This window comes from Cupressus sempervirens, chromosome 2 (genome assembly GCF_028749045.1).
Source record: "Cupressus sempervirens isolate cs-2001-9-10 chromosome 2, ASM2874904v1, whole genome shotgun sequence".
In the NCBI taxonomy this organism is placed as follows: Eukaryota; Viridiplantae; Streptophyta; class Pinopsida; order Cupressales; family Cupressaceae; genus Cupressus; species Cupressus sempervirens.
The window spans coordinates 439,294,510-439,315,643 of record NC_143119.1 but is presented as its reverse complement, the minus strand read 5'-3'; the positions used below and the strand labels follow the sequence as shown (position 1 = coordinate 439,315,643).

General features: G+C 38.9%; 1 protein-coding gene across 1 annotated transcript; it reads right to left on the bottom strand.

Annotated features, from left to right (window-relative positions):
* Positions 1 to 403: 403 nt before the first annotated feature.
* On the bottom strand, positions 404 to 20,874 carry LOC149572963 (ubiquitin-related modifier 1 homolog 2-like). The gene is made up of 4 exons (XM_089814095.1): positions 20,741 to 20,874; positions 1,122 to 1,197; positions 925 to 1,007; positions 404 to 775 (listed from the first exon to the last, which is right to left on the bottom strand). Exons 1-4 carry the CDS (start codon positions 20,767 to 20,769, stop codon positions 658 to 660), a joined length of 306 nt encoding a protein of 101 aa, XP_089670221.1. The 5' UTR covers positions 20,770 to 20,874; the 3' UTR covers positions 404 to 657.
* Positions 20,875 to 21,134: the final 260 nt, after the last annotated feature.

Below are 21,134 nucleotides of genomic sequence, written 5' to 3'. Positions count from 1 at the left end.
AAAATATGACTTGAAGGTGAATGTGTCTGGTCGCGCTTGAATCATAGGATTTTCCATTTATTAGATATATTTTGCCCATATGCTTCAGACTTCTCTGGTAGTCGCAACTGCTGGGATATATTTCAACCCAAAACGAAACTAAAATTTTTCTTATTTTATAAATACCAAAAAAATATCAGTAAACGTATACTTGGAAAAGAAATCTCCTTACATCCAGGACTTATTATGAACATGTAAATTATAAAGCACAAGCTTTCGGTTTGCATCATTTTAGAGTTTGAATATAATTCAGGAACTAGACACCATAAAATTTAGCAAATACGAGCTCTCTATGACGCCTCCTCTGAAAAAAAGAGTCACCACTTCAATCATAAAATAAATTATCTCCTAGAAAATCTTGGTATGATAAGAAAAACAAATATTATAAATTAAACCTAGACAACCTTGTTTAGAGAAATAATAAATTAAATTATGTCCTTGTCAACCACGATACGTGAAGCAAAATCTAGATATTCCGTCAATGGAATCACATCAAGAACAGAAGAATGATGATTCGTAAAGCGACTTGATCCGTCGTGCTCTTTAAATATTTGTTTTGATGTTGAAAAAGTATAGGCATAGGCAAGAAATACCGAGATTGAAGGCGTAAAATAAAATCTATCCACCATGTAAAGTTGAAATGAAAACTACGTTGTCATTTTCCTCCACCGTTCCTTCCAGCTGCCCACAAAGTTCCCAGTCGCAGTCATTTATCAAAACTAACACACCGGGTCTCCTGCGCAAAATTATTCACAAATATTACAACAGAAAAGCCAAATGATTGATAAGAGATCCCGTATTGCTGAAATACTTAATCTTCATCGGAAAGAATGAACATTTTTGCCGTAAAGCGCCTTCAGATGGGGAATACATTTCAGCACTTACACAGATTTTCCTTTAATGAACATTTCAGGCCTCTCCTTCAAAAGATTATCTCGAATCCAGAACAACAGTGCTTCCATAGTCAACTGTAAATTTACTTTGAGAAATAAAACGCATCAGATCACGCACTATATAAATCAAGGTAGAGCGGTAGATTATATAAAGCACATATTCATATCCAAAATAGTTTTATCATATACCTGTTTCTCTCCACTCTTAACAGGAACATCAATATTGTGTGTCCTCACTGATTGGAAAAGAAGCTCCAGGCCACCCCTGCATTATGGTTTCATGCTTCAATAGATTATCATGAATCTTATTTTCAACCGATGCAATCATATCATCATATAATGCTCACATTTTTAAAATCATCCGAACTGATTCATTATTAGCACAGAAGTACTAGTTCATAGACCACTCAAATGACTGAATGCACTCTGTTTTAATGTCTAGTTACGTTTCAACTCCTGGGTTTCTTCTTCCGACCATGTACTTCACGATTTTTGACTTTGTATTTTCAAGTCTCATTGACCAGCTTTGGCCATTCTTGGATCTAAAAAAATTGATTTCTTTTTGTATTACCGATTAGCTCCAATAATCCCTATACTACCACATTTTTTAATTTCCAACTGATGTTTATGTTACCATATCATCAAAAGCACAACATCCAAACTGATTCATAACGAGCATAAAAAATCTAGCTCACAAAACACTCAAATGAACGAATTCCCTCCGTTTTAATGTCTAGTTACTTTTTAAATTCCTGGGGTTCTTTCAACCATGGTACTTTACCACTGTAATTTTGTATTTTCAAGTCCCATTGACCAACTTAGCTATTTTTGGGTATTATCAATCTTTTTCCGTAATACTGATTAACTCAAATAATTAATCCATCACATATCTGGTCATTGAGAAAACTACACGAGCCAATGCAAAACTAAGTTATCAATCCACTGCCCAGAGACTGTGGGTCCCAGTCCAATTCAAACCTGGTCCGGTTCCAACTATGGTACACTGTGGGTCCAGACAGGGTTCCACCTATGGACTGTTGATTCAGCCTTGATGGATTCATCGACAACTTTTGGTTTTTACTTTTGTTAACTTATTTCTCAGATTTGCAACAAGTTCAGCTCTACTTTAAAAATACCAGCTTGAAAAATATCACAAGCTCGAACCTATTTGGTAGAATCTTACATCTTTTTGCTACAGCATGGAGAAAATGCTTTGTAATTAGATCTTTGTCGGCTTGGTATACAAAGTTGTTGTTGCAATCAACTTCAGCTGTATAAGCCACTACGTATTGAAGAATAATCTGTCATATAAAATTTTGCATTTCAATCTAGTTTGTACGGTTGTATGGTTGTATTCTTCTTGATGTCCCTACCAACATACTGGAAGAAACTCCACTAAGTTGTTGAAAAGGTTCATTGGCAATTGCGAAATCAAACTAAGCGGATGTTACAATTAGTATTTATGCAAATTTTCTACATCTATTGGTTCTTGATAGATTATGAAAATTAATTATGATCAGCTAACTAAGCTACTAATCTCACTTCACTAGTTAAATTGATAAAATATGCAACTGCAAGGGTATAATAAACTCTTTGCATTTGTATTTTGAACCGAATTACTGCTGCAAATATGTATATGCTTGATATCTCTGATTCTTATATGTTTTTGTATGGACAACCCAACCCCCCAAAAAATTCGACTTAACCCACAAACTGGACCATCAAACCCAAACATTAAAAATGGAAACAAATTAGCTAAATAGATCATAATTATTTCTATTTACCAAAAGCCTATGCTCATATTTGGTCACTTTCAAGAAACTCAAAATTACAATATTGGCTTATAGGATGGTTAATATGTATAAACGTTGGAAAGGGTGCACACAAGTCAAGTTAATTTACAATTTAGTAATTTACATAACCCCAGACTCAGCTTGAATTTTATTTCATCCAAAAGGTCTTTAGAAGTTGTTAGATGTCCTTTCTATGTTTCCTGGGGACACATCCCCTGCAAACCCATTCCTTACAGGGGTCATCTTGGGGATGCCAGAATGGCTAGGAAATGTCCCGTCACCACATTTTCAGAAAATCAGGATCATTTCTGGTACTGCAAAATTTGGACAGAGGGCAGCAGGATACATCAGGGGATGGACACCCCCTACAACCCAGCAGTTAAAGGATTCAATTTTATTTTTTACAAAATTAAAAAAGGGGACTGTGGCCCACAAGGACCCCCACATAGGCTTCCGTCCCTTTTGCACAAAACCTACACCTAAAATATATTTTAGCTTGTTCAGTTTGATTCTAGGCTCCACATAAATGTGCTGGAATTCTTATGCCATGATTGATGATTCCTCCCTGCTGGGATGGCTGGCTTCTTTTGTGGACAGCCACATTTCATTGCTGCCCAGAAGAACTGAAGTTTCCTGTATCTAGATGGAATGCTTCAGAAATAGAACTTGTAATGAAATAAATAAATAAATAGGCAGTGACAATGTGTAATGTCCCCAAATTATAAATACCCAAATTTTGTCTGAAGTCACAATTTTTTATTGAAACAAAGTAGCATTAGAGATACCTTCCACTTTAATTCAGATCCTACAAATAAGTTAGGAAACATTTATAATCATAATTCATAAAATAGATCTCTTTAATTATAAATAAGCATATATTAGAACAAGAAGTATAGATCTAATGATTCTAATCACAAGATTGCTTAAATCAGTTTTAGAAGGTTCAACCATAGAAGAGCTAATATAGGGCAACTCGATAGGGTGCCCTATAGAACCTCTACCCTGGGCCCAAGAGCAGATATACCATCTCTCTTGGCTTCACGTGGCCTATGCCATCCATATGAGGTAGTACCTTAGTGAGGTGTCCTATAACTGTTCCCCTCAATATTGCCATTTCTATCCCACTTCCCATGATTGAACATTCTTAATGTGTTCACTTACCATGATAGATAGCATGAAGAGTATTCACAATAGGGTGCCAAGAAGTCCTTCCTTTCTAAGCCCAAAGGCAGTACCCTTTGTACCCCTTTGGCCCTATCAGACTCCCTAGTCTTATAACTTGAGCTGGCATACCTAGAAGACGACCACGTCACTATTCCCCTACTTGTAATCCCTTATTTCCCTTACCATGGCTAACCTCAAGAATCAATCTGTACATATACAGGATTCAATATTATACATGAATTCTATATATTTTATAGTCAGTTATCAACAGCATACCGTCATCAGAAATAAGCAGATATTGATAATAGTTGTTATCGTATGCTATGCAGTCTTAACAATGCATTATCATTCAGTCTTGTGCAGATATAAATGGTACTTATCATGCCATGTATAAGGAACTTGTACTAATTGACCATACTATATGTGTTACTGAATAGTAATGCCAAATCTGCTTCTGCTGTTTCTTCGATGATTATCTCTGTTGTTCGTTTTATTTAATTCTGCTGCCTTCTTCACTATCCATTGAATGATAGGTATTGCCTTCTGTACTCTTCCATTGGGTGGGAAAGTTGCATTCCTTGGAATGAGAAATGTCCTTTCATTGAGTTGCACTTATGGAATCAGAAATAGCACCCTATAATTATCTTATAACAGCCATTTGTTAATTACGTGAACCACTGTCAACATAAAATGCTTCATTAATTGCTATTTATCCTAACCAATCGCGTGATAGTATAATTGCCTTTAATTAAGGGAAGAGGATCGATCCCTTCAAGAAAACTAACATATTGTAAGTCTTATTATACCCCGCTGGTAATATCCCCAACTTAGTAAAGATGGTCAACTGTAGCAAGTTTTATGATTAATATGATTGTGAAGCCTTGTGCATGTAAGACAATTTCATACTATGGGTTCACTGTTCATCTGGTGTCAGACTGGGGCATGACAGATATGATTGGTTCAATGATTGTATGATTAATATAGACTGATTGAATCAATGGAAAAATTGATTGCTAGTTTGTGTGTCTGGTCACTGATTGATGTTTGATAGATAACTGAATGATTTCCTTTGATTTGATGATTTGATATGTTAGTGAATGATGATTGAACGAATGTGGAATTCATTGGGCGATGAGTGATGATTGATTGAGTGCTGATTTCATGCATTGGTGAGTAATAAATGATAATTTTGAGTGATCCTCGAGTGCTTTGAATGATTTTTCCTTTATAAATTCTTGGAAAAGGGTCACCACCTTTCATAAGATAAGAATTGAATTACCACTTTACAATATCACCTTTGAGAATAATATATTATCCCCAACTTGATCTCCCTTGGATGCCCTTCTCAAATAATTAACATTAAGAATAATATATTATCCCCAAGCGAAGGAAGGCTTGGTTACACATTTTTGACTATGAGATAGATAGTGATGTAGTGAATGCAAACATTGATGCACTATTGAAAGAAGAGATAGATGCTGAGGCCGAACCTTTTGGTAAATACGAAGAAGCCAAAGCAAGAATTACTGTGAATATCAAGATAGCTTCCAAGGAGAAGAAAAGGAAGAAAATGACTGAAGACCTAGAAGCTAAATTGGGCAACCTAGGCAAGGGAAAAGAACCATTACAATTGACACAAGGTGTTGGTGAAGATGAAGAAAAAGACAATGGTGATGAGGAAGAGGAAGAAGAAAAAGGTGACAAGGGAAAAGCCCTAGTTGTTGTCATGCCACCGAGCAAGAAGGCTAAAGGAACAAAGAAGAAGCCAGAAGTGATACCCATCCCTCCTCCACCACCAAACAAGCCAAGGACCAGGGCAGCTGCTAGTGCCGAGAAGTCTACGAAGAAGAAGGTAGCAGAACCTACAGAGCCTAGTGCCCCCAAAACCAGAAGAAGGAGATTGCTCAGAGGACCACCCAAAGGGCTATCGAAGTCCATTGAAAAGGTATGTGCAAATCTACAAAGATCTTTAGGATTGTCTAACTTTAGATTTGTAAAGTATGATACATTAGACAATGTTGATCAAACTAAGATTGATGAGGCTATGGTGGATATGATTTCTAATCATAAGTTAGCTCCTAGTGAAATTGAGAAGAGGATAAAAAAAGATTTATTTGATAGACTAGAAAGGAGATGGCAGCAGGCAGAAGTAGAGGAGAAAAAGATAAGAACTGACGCATTATTCAGAGTTATGCCTGATCTATCACAAGAGCAACAAGACACATTTTTGGAACAGTATAGGAGCAGATTTGTTCCTAAGTACACAATGTTTTTGTTACTACAGAATATAGAGGAAGTTGTACAACAGCAAGACAAGTTGCTTTGGAAAAGCATTTTTGGGTTGACAACAAAGTCAAAAGAGACAAACAAACATTGAAGATGATTACAACAGTGGAGAAAGCTCAGGTGTGCCAAGTCCGCAAGGCAGCATGTCCCCTATACATGTTGACACCCCTGACACTCCAAAGGCCAAGCAGTCAAGGCTCATTGATACAAAGGCAGATGGTGAAGAGAAAGAAACAAGTGCAAATAATAAGATTGTTTCAGCACCTCACATTGAGGAAGGCAAAGAATCAAATGAAGCTGAACCGAGTGCAACTATTGTTGTCTCCACCACACATGCACAAGCAAGACTGAGTGGTGACACCCCTTCACCAACTCTCAAGGCAGCGTCAAACAACAACACTCCTTCACCTAGCAGAAAGAGGAAAGCAATAAAAGATGTTTCACCAGATATTGAAGTTAGTCTGGATGAAATAATTGAGATGCCACAATTGGACCTGGCAAATCTTACCTTGGAGCAAACAATTTTGCTGCAAGAAGTTTTGGTGAAGAAGAAGAGACAAGAAGAATTAAGAAGAGAGCTTAAGCAAAAGAAGGTACCATATGATGTAAAGCATATTTTTGTTGATGCTTTTGAGGTTCAAAATTTTGAAGATGATGCACCAATCATCAACCAGCTTGTAAATATAGTTGCTCAAGTGAATGCTAGAAGTATGGAATCAAATGAGAAGCTAATGGATTGGTTTGCTAGAACATTTGAAACTAAGGTTGTGGACAAAGTTTTCATTACCATTGCCAAGCAGAAAGTGCAATTACAACAGAGTACAGGTTATGATTGAGCTAATACAGAAGATACAACATTGGTACACAATTTTGTTAGATGTGCCAAGATTCACTAACAACATTCCGGTACAAATAAATTAAATTCAGGCTGAGGTAAAGAGATCCAGCAACATTATTTCTGAGTCAGCAGGATCAAGCATTGATCACTACAATAATCTATTGAATGCTCAAGGCACATTGGCCAAGCTTCAGGTAGCTAACAGCAATATGAGATCCAAACTTATCTCTATTTAGGCAATGATGATACTTCATTTGGAGGTCATGCAGAGAGAACTACAAACAGCCCATGATCTTATCATAGAAGATTATAATCTTTTCGTGGCTGATAGTTTAATTGATTTGGCTACAAGATTATAGTTGTAGATTACTATTTTGGAGGCAGCAAGAACCACATGGGATCATGCATTGTCCATGATTACCAGAGTTCATAAGGAATTCACTGAAAAATATGGATTACTTCCACCCATTCCACCCCAGCAGCAGTGACGCTAGTGTTCAAAAACAAGGGGGAATGATATGTGATGTCAAAGGGAGAAACATAGATTTGAATAAAGGTGAAATAGATTTGTTATTCATTTTTGCATTGTTTATTCATTATTCATTGGCATAAATCATAAAACTTAAGGGGAGAGCTCATTTATCAAATTGTATTGTTTTTTCCACTAATGCCAAAGGGGGAGATTGTTGGTATCTCTAACCATTGTTGTCTATTAGTGTCAACCACTTAGTCATTTACAAGGCAAAGTCAAACGGTCATCAATGCGACCGAGCTACTCTATATAGGCCGAGTCACGTAGATAAGCAAGTATGTACCGAGCTCTATAGGAGCATAGTATTTCAATACGAGCCAAACACATCAACAACTAAGCAAGTATCAAGTATACAAGTGCCGAGTTACATAGTGTGTGCCAAGCACAATACATGTCAAGCATCAGAAGAATAATATAGGCCGAGCAATAGCAATGCGAGCACCAGGAAACAATAAAGACCGAGCAATGCAGAGTTTACATAAAAGTCAGGAATGGAACGGAGTTTGAGGCAAAATGATTATCAGGCCGAGTTGGAAGGAACATTTGAATTTTGTAGAGCTTGTCACAAAACATTTAATACTTACAGAGGTTGTTACAAAACATTTAATACATGCAGAGGTTGTTACAGAACATTTACACGATGTGGATCACAGATCCCTATGTTGTGTGATTAACGATTCAGATAGAGAGGCTATTATGGAAGAATCTAGAAACTTCTTTATGAAACTCTTTAAATAGCAAAGATCTTAACTGAGATCGTAAGTGTGTGGAGTGAGAGCAAGAGTGGAGAAGTGTATGCATGCGAACAACGAGTAAAGTGAACGATCGAGATCAGATCAGAAGTCAATGAAGGGCTATGTTATCATCTAACAAAGCAAGTGACCTATTCATAGCAGTGAAGTGAAAGGGGAAGACAAGTAATATCAGATCAGAGGAGAGGATCAGTTAGCAAGGAGAAGACTCGAAATCAGCTTACAGAGCAAACCGAGATTCAGGTACTGAATCAATTTTAACAGACTTGAATTAGGGTAAATCTCTTAGCAGAGTGGTCTTAACAGATATTTGTAAATCTCCTAACAGAGTCCTTACTTTGTTGTAAGTGTTAAATCCTCTAACAAGGTGAGACCTACCAATCTCTTAAGCCTTTAACAAGGCAAACTCCTCACAAGGTAGATCATATCTTATGATCAAACATTGTAACCTTAACTAGTTAACTTTATTACTACAATAGTGGAGATTTCTGGGTATCATCCTCACCCCAGTTTTACCTTCACCTTGGAGGGTTTCTGGGTAACAAATATTGTGTTATGTGTTTCATTTTCATGCATGTGATTGATCAGATTTATATGTTACAGCAGATTTACGTTACAAGTTTTACATACACAAGTTTATTGATTGGTGTGAGTAAATTGGTGAAAAGTTCAAGTGTTTAAGATTTTGATTCACACACCCCCCCCCCAATTCTCAATATATTGTTTATTATTACTCCATCAATCATGTGAGGACCGAACATGCTCCAACTCCACGGTCACCTCATCCAACTGTGACTGTGACTCCCAGAGAGCCTAAGAGCCCCAAATTTTGGCAAACTAGAGCTTCCATTCAAGCTTTTCCTCCTACTTTTATACAAATAATAATACACTTATTCAGCTATGTCACAACTTTATTATAGAGTTAAAACAAAGATTAATCTGTTAAAGCCTACACACTTCATTGTCACAGGTTTACAAAAGGGGAAGCTACTATTAGGCTCTTAGAGGAAATATTTGAAAGGTTTATCTAGATAAGATTACAAGATATCAATCCTACAATTTATGCAAGTTGCCGTTGGGTCTCATCCCTATATTATAAAGCAAGACAAGAATTTGCTGACCTTTAAAAAGGCTGGAAGCTTATCATACTTTCCATAACAATAGCAAGACTCAGGCCTTAAATCTGCAGAAGCTAATACAAAGCATTGTGTTATTCTGCAGAAAAGCGTGAATAATCATAAACAAAGATGACAGATGAGTAGGGGCAGAATGATATCTTTTAAGATCATAATCATTCACAATTTATAAACCAAGTGTGTATGCCATCTTTACAAATAAGCAGCAGCCCCCAGCGGTGTGCTTGGTATAATCCACTTCAAAAAATTAACACTATGCATATAGCCTCATCCTGCTATACATTCCAGCACATTTGTGGTGTGACAACAGATCAAAGCCCTAATAGTTCTGCTAACTAGAGATGATAATGTATATGCTGGAGACAAGATGTCAAATTCTTCACAGGCCAAAATCTCAAATAGCTCTTCGTGAAAGGAATTAGAGACTTTCATATGTGTAATCTCCCCTAATATGGTGAAGCAGTCGCAGGAGAAATGATTTAGAAGATAAGTGCACACAGCAAATATGACATGGACATCACTCTTGAAGTATACTTCTGGCAGCATATTGAGTGCACCTTAAAGAACAGATATACCATCCCTCTTGGCCTCGTGTGGACTTCTGCCATTCATCCTTCATGAGGTGTTGTGCCTAGTCAAAACACATGTATCTGTTCTCCCTATTCATACCACTTCATTCAATATCTGTGATTTAGATCTCATTGAATACAATCCAATAATCAATCGTTGTTGAGGTCAGTGGGGAAGTCACAATAGGGAGTAAAGAGCATCCTTCCGTACCAAGTCCAAGGGGAGGGCAAGGACTCCTTGCATCCCCTTGGTATCATGGGACCATCTGTCGCCACCATGAGGTGGCATGCTTAGAAGAGGACCTTGTAACAGTTTCTCCCTACTTGTGCTCCTCTCCTAACCCTGTGGTTGGTTGCAGAAAATTGACAAATAGATTGAAAGTCTAGTCATTCCACATAATTGTCAATATCAAGTTATTAAGGATTATTTATCAAACACTATTACACATATATCATAGCCCATACATTAAACAATACATAATGCATATCACAATTAAAGTTTAAACAGTAATGCTACAGCCTGTAATTAACAATGATTTGGTAACCTGATTGCTTCTATATATGCCAGGGGTCAATCTGCTCTTCTAAGTACTTTTGATACATTTCCCTTCACATCTAAACAAACTGTTTTCTATATCTTCCTTCTCTATCTGTAAAGGTGCGACTTTCCTGACAGGCCCTTTTAATAATTGCACCCCTTAAATAAACTACCAATTGCTTTATCACTGCAGATTATATTATGATGAATGTCTGTCCTTAAAGATATTAATCACTATTAAAAACATATTAGTACTTGGGCATATTGTTCATTGTTTCTATGAATTTGCTGCTCATTAAGTTGTCCTTGTCAAATAGATATATGATGAAGTTGGCCACCATATTTTCCAATATGAAAGAGATGGAAGTCAACCCATATTAATATGCTTAGGCGTGTAGCACGGATCTGAGTTATACTGATTGGTGCGCGTTGTTAGTAATATCTCATGGGAAACAGTCAAAGCTAGTAAGTTCATATACTTAATTTAAACTTCAATATCTCCGTTAATATCTCTATTTATAGCTTTGCTCCTTAGATATGTAGCATACTTTGACAATGATTTACAGATTGCTCCTGTAGGAAAATTGTAAAGTCTTAAGGTGAGACATTATTCCTAACATGTTGATAGCCTTCACGGCAGAGGCATGACAAATTTTCCTGGTTGAATTTGTAAAACTAGAAGAAAATTTCAGAAATCAGCTATGGCGGTATCTGCAAATTCCTTTTCCATAAAAAAAATGAAGACTTGGCATCATGTCTTCCCTCCACCCCCAATCAGCTGCCGTATGCTATCTCACTCAATAGGAAATACATGTTTCACTATTTGACATTTAAGCTGCTACCTGACAGCAATGTATTACAATATAAATCTCTAGCTTGAAGGTGTATGTGTTTGGTGACCTGTCATGCCTGCACAACAATCCAAGCCACAAGTTACAGGTCTATTTGTATTTTACCTATATTATTATTATAATGTCTCCTCACTGATTTATTTGCACTGCACCACTGGTTGACAAGTCCTTACCATATCCCACTGTTCCTAGACCATGGATATATTTTTCAATAGGTATGCTAGTGCCAGCAATTTTTGGAAGCTTCTTCAAGTTGGATGCTTCTCAAGATTGCTTGTGGAAAAAGGTCCTCGCTAATGATCTTAAAATCTCAGATTTTATGCTTCCTTGAGTTTGGCGAGTATTTCTAGCAAGTCTTGGATACCACCAAGACCTCATCTACCCCAGTAGTTAACTTGTAATGCCCCTTCTTGCACTTAGTTCAGTAATAGATTTCCATTAGCTTATTCACTGGTTCTTCTAGGCTATGTGGATATGGTTGGAGGACTTAGTGTCCTAAGGAGAGTTCTAATAGTGGTTTCAGTGCATTCCAACAGGCTTTTTTCTTTTAGATGCATATTCTTATAAAGATATCAAATTTGATGGATTTTTGTGATCAATTTTCAATTGAAAATCCCATTTTTGTTAGCCGACTGGATGGTCCCCGCGGTGTTTCTGTAGCCGACGGAATGATTGTCGTCGATGTTTTGTATTTTGTAGCCAACGGGTAAATAGTTTGTAGCGGACATAATGTTTGTGGCCGACGGACTCCTCCGGGAAGGTTCGGCGGATAGTATTTATATCCCATCTAGGATCATTGTAAATCATCTTCTATTACTCATCTTATCAAGCATAATGTATTCTAGCATATGCGAATATAACTCTGCTATTCTGTTCCATTGTCTATATGCGTTGATTTCTTTACCAGTACGGTAAACATTTGGCGCCATTGCCCGATGGACCTGGTATGCAGGCAGTCGGATGAAAATTAAATGTCGAATCTGTTGAATAAAAATAAGAACACGGTGAAGGATAAAGATGAGATTCCCGTAGCTCAAGCTAATTTAATTCTGGCACAGCAGGCAGAGCACCGGAGGAGATTCCAGAAGATTGCCGACGAAAACCGAAGCGCGGAGGAATTGCTGGAGTAGACTCGACAGCGGGTGGAGTTGGTGGAAGAAGCACAGGAGGCGTTCTTGAAATTGTGTTCGCTGAGGGAAGAGAATTCAGACGAAAGAGCATCGACTCGCACGGCTCGCAGTGCCGAGGGAGCACGAGCGTGGAGTGACCTCTTCATCTGGGATACACTTCCACGAGAGACAACTTCAGAAGATCCTTCTTCTTCACCAAGGTTCGCAGCTATTGAGACCTCCAGTGTGGGAGTTCAGACCTCCGATGTGGGAGTTCAGACCACCGGTGTGGGAGTGCAGACCGCCGGTGCGGGAGTGCAAACCTCCAGTGCGGGAGTGCAAAACTCCAATGCGGGAGTGCAAACCTCCGGTGCGGGAGTGTAGACCTCCGGTGTTGGAGTAAACAACGCCAGTGTTGCAGGACCCAGTAACGCCTCTCTACCAAATTTAGTTGTGATGGCGGGACCCAAAGAAAAGCTACTGAAGTTTGAGGGCGATGGTACAGCCGACCCCATCCGACATTGTAAGACATATGAGACGATCTGGCGAGCAAATGGAATCACAGATGCCAACGAATGGGTCAGGCAATTTTCGGCAACCCTACGGGGTGTGGCGATTGATTGGTTTTCGGATACGGATCCACAAAAGCTAAATAGCTGGGATAACATTAAAAAGGAGTTCCTAGCAGAATTTAAACTCTTACGAGATGATAATGAAATCGTAGCAGAGATTTTCAATACCAAATAGGGGAAGCATGAGACTGTCCGCGTCTACGCCAGGAGATTAAAAGACTTAATAAACAAAATGGAAAGCAAGCCGATGGACGAATTGCAGAAAAGATGGTTCGTGAACGGCCTACGCTCGAAGTTGCAGAGGAAAATGAAAATTGTGCCACCGTCATCATATGCGGACGCGTATAACAGAGCACTGGACCTTGAAAGTGAGCAGAAGACAAAGAAGAAGAAAACTACCTCCTCTGATTCTGATGACGACGAGCCTGCCGAAGATGATAGCAGTGATGATGAAGGTAGCAGCAAGAGGGTTCGTGCCCTACAAAAGGATATGGTTTGCATGATGAAGGAGTTTAAAAACATGCAGAAGGAGCCAAAAGGCAGTGAACTATGGTGCACGGAGTGTAAGACTAACGGTAATACTAAAGGATCGTGTCCGAAGAACCAATTCTGTGACATTTGTCAGATCATGGGCCATTCGACAAAAGAGTGCCCCTTTAACATGAAGACAAGAGGATCTCCGCAGGTGTTTTTTACACAGGAGGCTTCCCCGTCAGGCAGTAGCGGAAATACGAATAGTGCAGGTGCCACATCCGGAGGATACAGGAATAATAGCAGAGGACAAAATAACGAAACAATACAAATAATAACAATAATAATGGGAGCCAAAGTCGAATTCAGTATGATGCAAACCAACGGCCAATTGTTCAATGCCGAGCATGTAATTTGTGGGGTCATTTTACGCGGGATTGTACAACGGCAAACACACCGAAATTATTATGTAGATGGTGCGGACCCGGCGATCACGAAGATTCCAAGTGTCCAAAGTCTGGAGTAAACTTGATCACTGTCGGCACGGATGTAGAGGAGGTTCTGGCAATTACACGGAGGCAAGCAGAGCAAAAGAGAAAATTGGAGGAAGCGTAGGCGGAAATTGCAAAGGCATCGTCGGCGGGGACATCTCAGTTGGACATCACCGGCACCTTGGCAAAGAACTTCGCAGAACAAAACATTGTACGACAGATCTTACAAACGGAGATACCGGTCAAGATAAGTGACCTCCTCACAATGCCCCAGTTACGGACAGCCATTCTGAATCATACACCGTTTTCAAAAGCAACGGAGGACATAGGAAGGGACAATAGAGAAGTGATGACAACAGACCCAATGCTGCTGGCACTCACCTCCGGACGACATCCGGCGGTTGTCGAGATGGGAATTTTGGAAAATGTTGTGACAGACACAATTGTCGACGGAGGGTCCGGCGTGAATGTGTTGCCGGAGGATACTTGGAAGAAGTTGGGAAAGCCGACGCTGTGGCCACCTACATTTCAGTTGCTCACGGCAGACCAACATGGAATCAAACCGTTGGGAATCTTGAAAGCGCAACCGGTAACTATTGGAACGCAACCATTTTTATTGAATTTTGTGGTCATTCCATTGAAAAGAAAAGGATATGATGCTATTCTCAGATGGACTTGGTTGGTGCAAGCAAAAGTAAAACATGATTGGAAATGAAATACCCTATCAATGGAGCACAGAGGCAAAAAATTCATAATTGACCTGCACACACAAATGGTAGGTGAGGAGGCAGCATCGTCAGACTCATAAGGTGAAGGCGACAGTGACAACGAAAGAAATGACGACAAAGGAAAGAGGAGAATGGAATCGGAAGAAGAAGGAATATTAAGACTAGACGGAGGATCGAATGACGACAACCTAGACTCGGTAAATGGCCTTTACCATTGGCAAATAGAAGACTACGAACTCTTTCCGAGTTGTAATATGCTAAGGGTCAACGAAGGTGAGAAAAAGGAGGAAAATGAGTGTTCGGAGGAATACAGAGAAGCAGATGACGCAAAGGAGGTTGCGGCTGAAGAAGGGAAGGACATACAATACAAATGCAGAAAAAAGAAAAATTTCATCGTCCGATACACGGTGAACGGACCGCACAAGAAGAAAAGAATGCATTGCACCATAAAATTGGTTGAAGGGTGCCGACAGCAAGGAAATAAGTTAGATGTGCGACGATCGCAGGCACAATGGGCAACGGAGGTGACACAGAACAAACGTAAGGCCTGGCATGACAAACATCTCAAACTCAACAAGTTTCTGCTGGGGCAATTGGTACTCAAGTACGACGGTCAGGATGAAATCAAACAGGAAAGGTTTAAGGCAAGATGGGTTGGACCATATCAGACCTGAGAGGTCGGCGACAATCGAGTGATAAAATTGGAGACATTGGACGAGCAAGAGGTGCCTCCAATAGTCAACGGATTTAAATTGCAAATATATGGTGCCAAGAAGACTCCGTCATTGTCACAAAATAGCCAACTGACTCCGTCATCGTTGCAGAATGGCGACACCTGGAGCCAAAATTGAGGTGCTATCTTTCTATTTTATTTTTTTCAAAAACAAAAAAATTGGAAAAAAAATTTTAAAAAAAAAAAGAAGCCTCCTCGGGAGGTGCCCCGCAGGCACCTGGCTGCAGGAGGTGTTTCACGGACCTCCTCCGCGGGAGGTGTTCTGCAAACCTCTTCCGCGGGAGGTGTTCCGCAGACCTCTTCCGCGGGAGCCTGTTCGGAGGTCCTCTTTCTGCGGGTTATTCACGCCTTTTTCAAGCTCGGAAGCTCATGTTCGATTCCCTCCTTTAACTCACTGCCGCACTCTGAGTTCCATGCGAGTTGTCTCTCCTTCTTGTTTGATCTGCCGTGGAATAATTTTTTGCCTTATTTACGGAGGTTGGATTCAAGATTCCTCCTGTGGTTATCTGCTTGTCGGAGGTCGGTGGGAAAGGTGTGCTTGGTTACGGCATAATTTTGTTGGCCTCTTCCGCGGGGTAACGGGCGGAGGAAACTATTAAAAAAAAAAAAAAAAAAAAGACAACAGATTCAAATTGTTCAGGATGAGTTACAGACGATGCCAAAGGAAAGGGGACGCATCCGTGGTTGCTAGGGAGCGCACCTGGGGCACTGCCCTAGGACCCCGTCGGGGGCGTTGCCCCCTGGACCCCCAGTCGTTGCGGATATCAATCGTGGGAGTCTAACCAGTTGAGAAGAGTTGAAGTTGCTGCAAGCATGGACTTTCTGTGTACCAGAGGCACTGGGAGTAGGTGTTGGCCGGGAGGCTGTCTTGGTGGATGTGTAGAGAGCTCGGGAGGAGCTAATCATCCAGTTGGAGGCAGTGCAGCGACACTTAGCTCAATGGACCCAGTGTTGGAAGCAGAGAAAGCAGCACGGGTGGCTATCAAAGTCAGCTTAAGGAGATAGTATTGTATTAGCAAAGGCTACAAATGTAACGGGATGAATGTGGAAGTGATGTGACAGAAGCAAATTTTTTGTTGTAGTCACTCTGTTAATGTATTTTGTTTGTTAATTTGTTTCAGATATTTTGTAATTGTTGTCCAGAGACGACTTTTCTTTTTGGGCGGGGGATGGTGTCAACCGACTGGATGGTCCCGGCGGTGTTTCTGTAGCCGACGGAATGATTGTCGTCAGTGTTTTGTATTTTGTAGCCGACGGGTAAATAGTTTGTAGCGGACATAATGTTTGTGACCGACGAACTCCTCCGAGAAGGTTCGACGGATAGTATTTATATCCCATCTGGGATCATTGTAAATCATCTTCTATTACTCATCTTATCAAGCATAATGTATGTCTAGCATATGCGAATATAATTCTGCTATTCTGTTCCATTGTCTATATGCGTTGATTTCTTTACCAGTATGGTAAACAATTTTGTCTAAGATGTCAATAGATGCAATCAGATTTAAACACCAAAAATTCAATGCCTTCATGTTGATTTAGGAGGAAAATCATTAAATTTGTTTAAGTGGGATGGCTTCAATTTCATAGATTTCATTTCTTATCCTTAAGGTAATGTGAATTCCAAGTTTCTAACAATCATTGTTGCCTTGTAGCGTGAAGATGTTGGAGCCTATGACTAGAAATTTGAAGGAAGATAGGCAAGCTCAATTGCAGAATGATATGAAGGAGATGGTATCAAAATCTAGCTTCACATCAAAATGGAAGAAGATTGGTGACACAAACCTTGGACCGGTCAACATGGTCCAAGTTAGAGATCAATTGTTTAGAGACAATTCATCAAAGTTGGTGAAGGGAATAGTTCAAGCAGAAGCCAACAATGCAATGCCCAGAGTTGATAATAGAGTGTGGCAAGTATTGTGATCCTCAAACAAGAACAATCCGTTATGGGCCACAGAAAAAGTTGTTGGTGTCACTCATGAAGTGAGCAATAGAAGAGACATTCAACATGTCATGCCACAAGATGGGCATCTACACTACAAAGGAGTGATCCGCAAAGCACTATAATGATCAACTCGATGCTTGCACCACTGTATTTAGCAATGATTGGCTACATGAACCCAGGAAGCATCTCACCAAGTTGCCAAAGCTATCCAAACCAGAATTTCATGGACTTTGGTGATCTCATCGTCATGTTGAGTAGAATGATGGGGAACCCTCAAGGTGCAATCTTCGAACATTGGATGTTTTATTTCATGGACAGGATATGAAATGAGGAGATAATGTTTGAATGGGCCAAGATTATCAGTGATAACCTTGATCTTCAACTAAGGATGCTAGAAATGACAAAGACATTCTTCATGGGTTCATATGTGTACATGTCAGCGATAATGTTCAGATATTCGGAATTGAAGTACTGGAGACAAGTTGGAACATAAAAGGGGTAATTCCTAGTGCATAAATGCTATCTAGAATTGCAACTCCACAAGAACAAGTATTTCAAGATATTCAACAGTGCATTTGCTCTGCACAATGTGAGAACACTACAAGAGGTCAGTCACAAGAGCTTATCCAATAAAATTGTGAAGTTGATAAAAATATATGTTTTTTGGTATATACAATGTCATAAGTTCACATACATTACAGTGTTGGGAAGTACATGTTACACACCAAACTAGTGGTGATGGAGGTGGCAAGCCAATTAATCACCTATGACAAGATTCAAAAGCACAAGCACAAGCAGGGGGTTACATATCCACTTAAGCTTGGTGCTGAAAGTTGTCCAACTCTTCAAACCAAGGAAGCAGCAGAGAGAATTTGAATATTATACATTGGGATTCTACGAAGCAAAGAGGAATTTTCATCCAAACAGGCAAATCATAAGAGCTTATGGAAACAAGTTCGAACATGTGCCACATTTAAAAGTCTAATGGTCAAAGTAAGGAAGAGGATGTTCTCAAGACTAATTGTGGAGATGATTAGAAAATATAAGTGGCAGCAAGTTCAAGTGCCCATTCAATTGGGATATGATGACAATTTTGTTAAAATGGATTTGGTGACAACCAAGGGGCAAGAGTTAGAACCTACTGATTGGCTGGATGAACATGGCATCAACTTTGAAGCTTTGATGATACCGGTCACACTCTTCACTCAAGAATGGTTGGACAAAATGACATTAGGGTTGAAGAAAAGGAGAATCCCATTGACTTATGAAAAGATGAAAGAAGTGGAAGAAATTGAACATGAATCATCCAAGAAGCAACAAAAAGTCAGTGATAGACAACGGGATGAAAGTAGCAAGAAAAGGAAGAACAATGACAAAGCTTCACAAACTACAGTCACGAAAGTAAAGGACCAAGTCAAGAACCTCCACCCATGAACAAAAATCAAGTTCTCCTCCATCAAAAGCAAGTGCTACTTAGGCAGAAGAAAAGATGATGCCAGCCAAGAACAAGGAAGCATCTCAAGAAGTTGAGATGGAATCGGAGACTGTATATCTTCATTTCATTTGTATAGGGACATTTCATGTCTTGTTGTCCATTAACTTTGGCATAACATTCTACGAACAAATAAATAATACACTACACTAAGCCCATTTTAGTTTTCCATGTGATATTCCCTAAGTCTGGCCATGTCATTATGCATTACATATTATCAAATCATTAGAGATGTGTATCCCTAAAATTTCAGCTCCACATTGTGAACTATGATAATATCTCTTTTCTTGTCCTACAAGATCCTTTCTTACTTTTGATTCTCAACATTGTGGATTGCTATTCAATCCCTCTTCCATATAGAGGTACGATGCTTGGTTATTTGTTTTTCTCGCATTTAAGTTGCCTCTTAAATGAAAACCTCACCTATGACACAATATTAGATTGTCTCTTTTAAATGCTTTATGTAGATCTTTCCTTGTCTATGTTCTTGATCATGTACATGGTAGAGCCATAAGGGGTAAAGCAACTTGCTGCAAGACATATTGTACATTTGTTATCTGTTACCCTCATCCATTCGCATTGGTTATTTTGTACTTGTTTTGATATCATACTCCTTATTGTGATCATCTTTATGATATCTTTGATATTATAGAAGTCTCCAATTTGACAATTTCATTGGCCAAATTTTATTTAGTAGTTGCAATTTTATTATTTTACTAATTTGCAAAAGTTTCAATTCAAATGTAATTCTTATATATCTTTTCATGACTAGTTTTTCAATTACTATTGTTATATGATGTTGAGGGGGAGCTGTCTTCCTATTTATTATTAGTCATGATGACATTATATTGGCCTTCCCCCTATAAAACCATTCCTCGCTTCTTGCATTTATTCCTGCTACAGCTTTCGTTCATTCCCTCCTCCTAACTATGCCGGGGTTAGATCCCCATCCATATATATTAAAAACTCATGCGTCTTTCAGGAGCCTTTTGTTTCTTGGTATTTGATTCTTGTCTTCTACGTTTCTCAAGGTTGCCCTTATAGTTCCATTACTTTCTTTCCTCGCCATTTCTACAAGTAAACAATATTTGGAGGATGTGCCATGCCCATTGGAATTTATCTAATAAGAAGTTACTTTCCATCATATTTGGTATTTTCTCCTTCCCCGTGCGTTTCGTCTATTTAATTATTATATTTGCTGCTCTATCATATCAGTTTGCCCCCTTGCTCGCCCTGACGCACTTCTTCTGCCATGCTACGTACAGAGTCTAGATAGTTCCGAAGCTTTTGTTTTTGGCCCAGTACACTATGCATATGATGATGGATAATTAAGCGGCCCCAGATATGCACGTCAGCCCTACGCCTGTCAAAAATATAGATTTCTGAAGGTTTATTTGCTGATTCCTAAATAAATTCGATTAATGTAAAACCTAACCTATACTTGAATGTTTATAAAGACAATTCTCAATTATATTAATATTAAGGAAATTCCAATCTCGCCTGTATATTTCTCTTTGTGGATATTCTCTATTTGATGTATTTTTTAGCTCTCAGTCAGCACAAAACCTTCCATGCCGTTCACGCCTGGGTAGAGGTATTTCTGCAGCGCTGTCTGTATTTTTATTTCTTCTACTTTCAAAATATTTCAGTAAAGAATACAGAAATGAATAACATTCTTTAAAAAAATCTAGGATCTGCAATGAAAACAATAATGAGAAAATAGTTGCAAAGCCAACCAAGAGACATGGAACAAGGAAAAGGATAATATTAAGCAGATTGGCTGAGAGATGAAAGCAGGCGAGGCGTACCCGAATTCTACAGTGAGCTTCATATTCATTTAGCTGTGTTGCGTTTCCTTGAAAACTTATGTAATCCAGATCGAAACGTTGAATAGCCTCTTCAATTTTATGTAGATGTTCTATGCGTCTCCTCTAAGCTGAAATTTCACGCCTGTGTTATTTCTTATTTATTTATTTTTATTTTTGAAAAATAATTTAATAATAAATGTATAGTAAATAAATAATATATTCATTAATAAAGTTTGTTCTTTATTTAATTGGTTTTTTTTGGAATTGTAGACTTGTAAGTTGTAGGGTGTTCTTAGTTTTAGTTAGTTGTTAATTTTAGTTAGTTGTTAAACATTCTAGTGAAAGATTTGAATGAAGGAATTTCAAAGGAATTTATGAGACAAGTAGTCTAAAG

Bases quoted from the DNA above. Each gene is read 5' to 3' on its own strand.
- LOC149572963 (XM_089814095.1), bottom strand. From the start codon at position 20,769: ATGAATATGAAGCTCACTGTAGAATTCGG. The intron at 1,008-1,121 runs GTATATGATAAA...GTAAATTTACAG, and splicing joins TTAAGAGTGGAGAGAAACAG to TTGACTATGGAAGCACTGTT. The intron at 776-924 runs GTAAGTGCTGAA...AATTTTGCGCAG, and splicing joins TTCATTAAAGGAAAATCTGT to GAGACCCGGTGTGTTAGTTT.